This window comes from Nanorana parkeri, unplaced genomic scaffold, assembly GCF_000935625.1.
Source record: "Nanorana parkeri isolate BGI_ZX_2015 unplaced genomic scaffold, ASM93562v1 scaffold358, whole genome shotgun sequence".
Lineage (NCBI taxonomy): Eukaryota > Metazoa > Chordata > Amphibia > Anura > Dicroglossidae > Nanorana > Nanorana parkeri.
Genome location: NW_017306626.1, coordinates 514,229 through 522,071, shown reverse-complemented (window position 1 = coordinate 522,071; position 7,843 = coordinate 514,229). Strand labels below are relative to the sequence as shown.

The 7,843-nt window shown below is 44.3% G+C and overlaps 1 protein-coding gene across 1 annotated transcript in view; it reads right to left on the bottom strand.

Moving 5' to 3' along the window:
• TLL1 (tolloid like 1) overlaps nt 1-6,103 on the bottom strand; it is a 130,850-nt gene extending 124,747 nt beyond the window's left edge. The window contains exons 1-2 of the mRNA XM_018558787.1: nt 6,048-6,103; nt 5,815-6,008 (exon numbers count right to left, since the gene is read on the bottom strand). Of these exons, the coding sequence (XP_018414289.1) occupies nt 5,815-5,968 (154 nt within the window). The 5' untranslated portion in view covers nt 5,969-6,008; nt 6,048-6,103. The remainder of the gene's footprint in view (nt 1-5,814; nt 6,009-6,047) is intronic.
• Nucleotides 6,104-7,843: the final 1,740 nt, after the last annotated feature.

Genomic DNA, 7,843 nt, shown 5'->3' with positions numbered 1-7,843 from the left:
GTCTGGCAGCGGCGAGCGTGAGGTGGGGAGGAGGTACGGCGCACAGCGTGTGGAGCTGTGAACAGGGCCAACTGATCGGAAGCAGATTAATCGATTATTGAAAAAGTTGACAACTTTTTCAATAATCGATTATAATCGATTATGTCGATTAGTTGTTGCAGCCCTACTGGAATGCACTGGAACGCATGCAAACACATCAAACCTGCATACAAACACACTAGGCCAGAACCTGAAAGCCCATTTTAAGCTTAAAAAAAAAAAAACTGCTCCAGAACGCGGGAAAAAAAGAAAAACAAAAGTCTATTCCAGTTGAACTTTTTTTGTCAAAAGTAAAAATACGTTCTGTAATTCAATTTAATTAAATTATTTGTCCCCGTGGGGGGGGTGGAATGTGTTGGAATGGTATTGTGTTATGTCTGGAATGCTTTTTCTGTTTTTGATTGTATGTTGTTGTTTATGTAATTTGTTTAAATGTTGATTAATAAAAAATATTTGATTAAAAAAAAAAAAAACAATCACTGCATCCTCTGAGGACTTCGTTATGTGTACACTGTGGCTTGCTTTAGCTGCATTAGAGACACATTATGCCTTGCTATGTAAGAATTCAGGCATTCTCTCCGCCATGCAGCAGTCTGGAAAAGTGCGTACAATGTATCTTTTGCAGGTGTCCATTTATAAATGCCTGAAGCATCAACCCAACACTAGACCTCCCGGCTGACCTAGGGCTAAATGTCTCACTTTCAAAATGGTTCTTCCACTTAAATGAGAGAAAGCCTGCTTGGATTAAGTTTCAAAGGAGGCATCTGCAACACGAAGCATTGAAACCACATTTTACTCAGACCAAGGTACAAGTCTGTACTCACAAAAGTACCACACAACTCGTCATTTACAATGTATACAACTGAGGTGAAGGAAACATGACAAATACACATGGAATTGTTGTATATTATATACAATTTGTTAAATTAATATACAGTATCTACAAGCTAACTAAATTTTCAAAGGAGAGTTCCCGACCCTGTTTTCAGCGCTGACTAGCTGCACCATGTGAGCACCAGTTTTCTGCATGTTGTATTTATGTATTTTATTTCAGCTTTTAAAGCAGTTGTGAAGTCACAACATACACTATGCTCTTATAACATCAACAGTGTACTAGGAATACATACTGGAGTTGTTTGATAATGCAATCAAAGCTTACTTGAAAAAATCCCTTTTATGTAGTTGATCACTGCCTTTTATCTGCCCATCACGTTGTACAACATCCTGGATTCCCAGTGTGCTTTGCTTCTCTTTCCCTGCTGCTTGATATGATGCAATCTCCATTTCTCAAGACTACCTATCCCATCATGCATTGCTTCCAGCAAGCAATGATATTGTTACATTGTTCAGACACTGAGTTGTAGTTCAAAAGGCAGGCACTGTGAGTTGTGACATAAGTGCATATTCACAGGACTGAGTGAAATTGTGTCAGCGCATTGAGGAAGTATATCCTATGGGCACTTATTCATGTTTACAAATGTCTAGATCAGAGATAGGCAAACACCAGCCCTCCAGCTGTGGTGAAACTATAACTCCCATCATGCATCTGCCTCTGTTGGCCCTGCCTGTCACAGTCTTGCCATGCCTAATGGGATTTGTACTTTCAGCACAGCTGGAGGACCAGAGTTTGCCCACCCCTGATTCTAGATCAATTGGTTATTAGGAGTCAGATAGAAAATTGACCATGGAAACCCTATAAGTTGATATTTATTTTAGGGCTGCGGAAATTAACGATCAATCCCTCGATTGCGGCCATATTGAGTGGGGCACATAAGATTAATAACGTGCTGAATTAGTGTGATCCTATTTCATTTTATTACTTTATTGCTGTGCTGTATGTGTATAGGCCAATGTAGTTGGATGTGTATGTGCGTTATAATTAATCGAAATTAATCAATTAAAAAAATTTCGATTAATCGAACAGGAAATTTTTAATCATTACCAGTCCTAATTTATTTTAAAAAAAGGAGACTTAAAAAATTATCTAAACTGAAAACCATAAAAGTAAAAGACTGCAGCTAACCAGTGCTTAGATGTCGGGGCTTATGTTTTCTTTTTTTAGTTTTTTTTTTTTACTCGGTGATCCTTCAAATAACACACTTCCAGTCTCTGGGTGGCTACACTTTCTTCTGTACCACATGTAAGGAGGAACCCATGGCTGCCACCCAAGCTATACTTTAAACATGTCCGCCTTTGATCATCTCCGTTACATAGGGAATGGCGGGATTAGTAATCAACATAAGAACAGGGCTGGACAAATCTCAGAAGCCAGGTAGCCAATGCTCCTTAAAAATGACAGCAGGTGCCTAACTTTGGAGGTTTTCTCTGGTTGTTGGAGCTGGTTCCTGGATGCACAGACTGACTCCTGAATTCTATTATAATTTGTCTACCCTGTAGAAGAAATATTGGATTGTTTCACTTTCAATTTAGTTCACAGGAAGTGACAGGGATGCTGCATTTCTGGAAAGATCAACAGGTGATATTCTGTACTTGCTGAAAAAATGTTCTTAGCCTGAAAAATGAAAACTGGTGCCGCCACCACATCTAAGGACTGGTACTCTGCCACAGATTACATTTTTGTTCTTGGGTTTAGTAATCCATTAAAGGAGAACTATGGAGAGATTCGTCACTCCAGAGAACACGTTTCCACTTCTCTAGAGTCCAGTGGTGGCGTGCTGTACACCACTGCATCCGACGCTTTGCATGGCACTTGGTGATGTAAGGCTTGGATGCAGCTGCTGGGCCTTGGATACCCATCCCATGAAGCTCTCTGCGCACTGTTGTTGTGCCAATCTGAAGGCCAGATGAAGTTTGGAGGTCTGTAGCTATTGATTCTGCTCCGATGCCTAGCCCGATACTTGAGCTTCCAGTATCAGGAAGCCGGGCAATGCGTCATTACACTGCGCCGGGCTTCCCGATTGGCCAGAAAGCCGGCTCCATGCTTCCTCGTCACCTGATCAGGAAGCCAGGTGGCGAGTCATTACACGCCGCCTGGCTTCCTTAATGGGACTTTCGGTATCAGTATCAGCGAGTACCAAAAAAAATAAAAAATATCGGTACTTGTACTCGATACCGAAAAAGCGGTATCGGTGCATCCATACATATAAGCATTAGCCGGCCCATTGTTCTGTGCTGAGCGCATGATCACTAGCTCGCTCCAAGGACGGTGACTAATCTGATGCCGACAGTTTACATTCTGGAATTCTTACATTTCCTTCAAACCCACTGCATTCCATCACTTTTTTTTTTTTTTGCAAGCTTTATGTGAAGCAGCATGTCCTGAGTGAACATTCCTCACTGTAATGACTTGCAATGCTTTGCCTTAGCACGCGCATAACACCATGGTGTTACCTGCCCCAATTCATTTTAAGTTCCCGTTTCATTACCATCCATTAAAAAAGTGATGGTAACGCAACGCAATGGATCCAGTATGAATGGGACCTGAAGAGCTGCTGGAAGTTGGCAGCTAGGGGTTAATAGTTATTGAACAATGTATTCCTTTACCAAATAGTAAACATGATAGGATGGGAATGCAGTAGCAGTTGTTTTATTAAGACAGAAATCTTGACCAAGCAGGCAAATTCATGGTGGGGACAGGGTTCGGTGGGCTGAAAAAAAAAACATGTACCATGTCACGTACCATGGTGCCTCATGGTTTGGTGGGCACGGTGGGTGATCTAAAGGGCATGGTTTATTTTGACACGTTTTTACACATCATCTGTCATTATCTTCCTTTGCGTCTCTCTGCATCTGGTCACATGACATCTCAGAGCTGTGAGAGGCATGGATCATAGGTGTGAATGGAGAGCTATGCGTCACTGACTGCATATCCTGGCCTTATGGAGGGGTGAATGAATGGTGAAGTATCTCCACTCATGGCCACCAATTATTTATATATATATATATATATACATACACAGTGGGTGGGACCGAGCTCCTAAAATCTGGACGGAATCATGAGGACAGAGACAAGTGGACACTAAGAACAAAGCTTTGTGTTCGTATATAGAATTTGTGCTACGCTTCTGTGGTAATGGGGGGCGGATACTTGAGGACCGCAGCATACTGCATGACTCTGATATACTGGATTGCATACTGGGTGACTGTTGCATAATGAATGGCATACTGGGTGACTGTGGTATACTTGATGACGGTTACATATTGGATGGCATACAGGGTGACTGTGGTTCACTGGATGACTGTTGCATTCTGGTTGGCATACTGGGTGACTATGGTATATCTGATGACTGTTACATATTGGATGGCATACTCTGTGACTGTGGCATACTGGATGACAAACATACCGGATGACTTTGGTACACTGCATGGCATAGTGGATAACTGTGACTGTGGCATACTGGATAATGGGGGAAACTGGATGATTGTGGCATGCTGAATGGCATACTTGGTGATTGTAGCATACTGGTTGACTGTCATACTGTGTGACTGTGGTTCACTGGGTGTCTAATATAATGAGCAACTGTGGCATACTGTATGGAATACTGGGTGACTCTGTCATACTGGGTGAGTTTGTCATACTAGGTAGCATACTGGAAGACTAATGTACTGGAAGACTGGTGCATACTGTATGACTCGACCACTGGGCAGCATACTGAGTGACTGGGGGATACTGGGTGGCGTACTGGGTTACTATATACTGAGCTACTGGGGCATACTGGGTGACTGGTATACTGGAAGATGAATATACTGAGTTACTGGGGCATACGGGGTGACTCTGCCATACTGCATGGTATACTGGGTGACTAATACACTGAGTTACTGATGGTATGCTCTATGACTCTGTTCTACTGGGTGACTCTGTTCTGCTGGGTGTCACACTGGGTGATTGTCATACAGGGTGTCCGGTGCCCCGAGCAATGTGGATAGGGTGGCACGTGTAGCACAGACAGCGGAACATAATGGAGCCGGCAAGGCCGCGGGCTTTGTGTTGGAGACGGCCGGACATTCGCAGCCTCCCTCACATATGCGTGAGGGGGTCATAAAGCACGGAGAGGAAGGAGACAGCACCTCCTCCTCCTGTTTAAAAGTTACACCCAACTCTCTCCTTCCTCCACCCTCTCCAGCCTGACATGTGAAGACCGACATAGGATGTGACATGTTCATAAACAAAGGGGAATTCTCTCAGTCATACACAATCCAGGTAGCGGAGCGATATATGACATGGCGCAGGATCAAAGGCGGCCAACATGAAAGCTGGGAATCCCTGACCACCTCCCGCCCCATTCCATACAATGCTCCGAGCCATTTAACTACACTCTCGTCTCATCCTGCTACGGTTTATATACTGCCAAGAATGGGAATAGTAATAATAATAAGAGTTCAGGGACCCTTTGATGTTGTCACATTAGAAAGCTTGACATCCACACACCTGGGAGTTAGCTGATTATTACCCAGCACATGGAGGACATAGAGATCTCCATCTATCTTTCCTTGTAGGACAGACAGATCCTTTCTGATGCTTATGGTCAATGCCGGGCTCCTCTTCCACCTCATGTACATGTCACCTAGTTATAAAAGTATACCCAGACTAATAAGACATGATTTATAATTGTCTGATCATCATAACAAAGCACTGACAGCACAGGTCCGATGACCCCCGCATGCCATGGTGACATGCCAGGTCCCCTGTGCCAGGCACACGTGAGCACTTTAATGCAGTAAGTCTACTTGATACAAAGAGGAATTATCTCCTGCCCTGTGTCATCTGATCGCTACAATGGAACAGTGAAGTGACAACAAGAAAAAGTGACTTACGTGCTTTGCAGGGATCGTTGTATTCAAAGGACTCGGCTTTATCCTCCTCGTAATACACAGGATCATCATCGAATTCAAGGCCATTGCACAAAGATAACTTTTCACATAAAGTCCAGCCAGTCAGAAGGAAGATGAGCCAGGAAAGCATTTTCATTGCACTTTGCTGAGAGGGATGATCTGCGGATGGGTGACAGGAGGAGACCGATCGCCTGCTAGGCGAATGGCTACTCCCAGTTAGAAGCCTTTGCCTTGGCTCATCAGGAGTGAACGGTGATCACCATGCATGGAGCAGAGAGAAAAATCGGAAAAGTTTTTTCCTCGGATCGCCTGTGGGATCGGCCACTGTGTCTTTAGTGATTAGAATGATGCTTGTCAGTTGGGATCATCACACTCCCATGTGAAGGCATTCACAGGATCGCCGTATAACTGAAGACAAGGCTCTGAGGCTCCTGCAGCTTGCTCATCAACTTACACGTTCTCCCACTCCACAGCCCGGCTGCCAGGAAGACCTGATCTGTACAACAGCACATCTGAGAAGCTAGGATCGGGGGTGGAAATATAATTTAAAAAAAAGAGAGAAAAATAAATGAATTGCACTAAACTTGACAGTGATGACATCAGAAGATGTGCACCAAGTGGCCCATTCACACTCCAATGCCTTTCTGTTAACTTGCAGGAACCACAATAATAAACAAACAAACGTTCCATGCACAGAGCAATCAGGGTCAGGGATCTCTTGATACAAGCACACACTCACCTAGACGTGGGCTTCTCCTGGTGTACACTCACTACCTTCATCCTTCAGAAAAGATCCATTGATTGATCAGTCCAAGAACTGGGCAGAGTCAGCAATAAAATATACAAAGTCAAGTGTGATAAATACAATGCAGGTCTTCCTAGATCATGTATCCTGGTGCGATTCCTCAATCACAGCAAGTGTCTGTGCTGCACAGCAGATCATGGCAACAACACAGCTAGTTATATCTAGGAGAAATGAAGATGTTGGGGCAAGTGAAAGGGTTGTGTCGGAGTCCGGGTGCAGGAGGACACAGAGCTGCGCAGGGGATCCCAAGTATTGAGTGGAGCTGGATTGATAATCCCGCTGTAGTAATTACATTTGAAAGTCGTAGCAAAGTAAGGTGAGATTTACAGAGCTCAGCCTTCTGCCCCTCCCCCTCTCCTCCCCATTCTGAGGGGAGGGGAGCTCGCTCAGACATCTCTCTAATCCCGTTAGGGTGTCACATTTGACACTAGTGTTTGCAAAAGCTTCAGTGCTCTTGTTCTGAATTGGGATTCCACTTAATTTCTTGTATTGTATGACCCCTAGGCATGCTTCATTTTATGGCTGCACTTTGCTTTATAGTCATGTGCTGTGTATAGATGCATTGTGTGAGCCACTGGGATGTATTGTGACTCTTGGCATGTGAGCCTTTGTCAACCAGGTGCCTTCTGGTTTCCCATGGATGCCTTCTGGTTTCCTCATGGGTGCCTTCTGGTTTCCTCATGGGTGCCTTCTGACTTCCTCACGTGTGCCTTCTGGTTTACCATGGTTGCCTTCTGGTTTCCTCATGGGTGCTTTCTGAATTCCTCATGGATGCCTTTGACTTCCTCATGGGTGCCTTATGGCTTCTTCATGAGGCGCCTTCTGGTTTGTTAAAGGATGCCTTTTGGTTTCCTCATGGATGCTTTCTGGATTCCTCATGTGTGCCTTCTTGTTTCCTCATGAGTGCTTTCTTGTTTCCTCATGGGTGCCTTCTGGTTTCCTCATGGGTGCATTGAAATTTTCACACAGCGTCAAGCCTTTCCATGTTGCCACCAGCACAATTTAAATGAAAGATACTAATCCAGGGAGGGTGGGATCCATTAAGAAAAGGACAGAAGTTCGCCTTCATCCAGGCTTGCTTCACCTCACATCCTCTGCCATACAGCTGCGGCTCCCAATGCAGTGGTAGGACTCTGATGTGATAGGGTCTTCTGATGTGAAGCAGGGCTTCTGATATGAAGGGGCACTCTGATGCGAAGAGGGGAA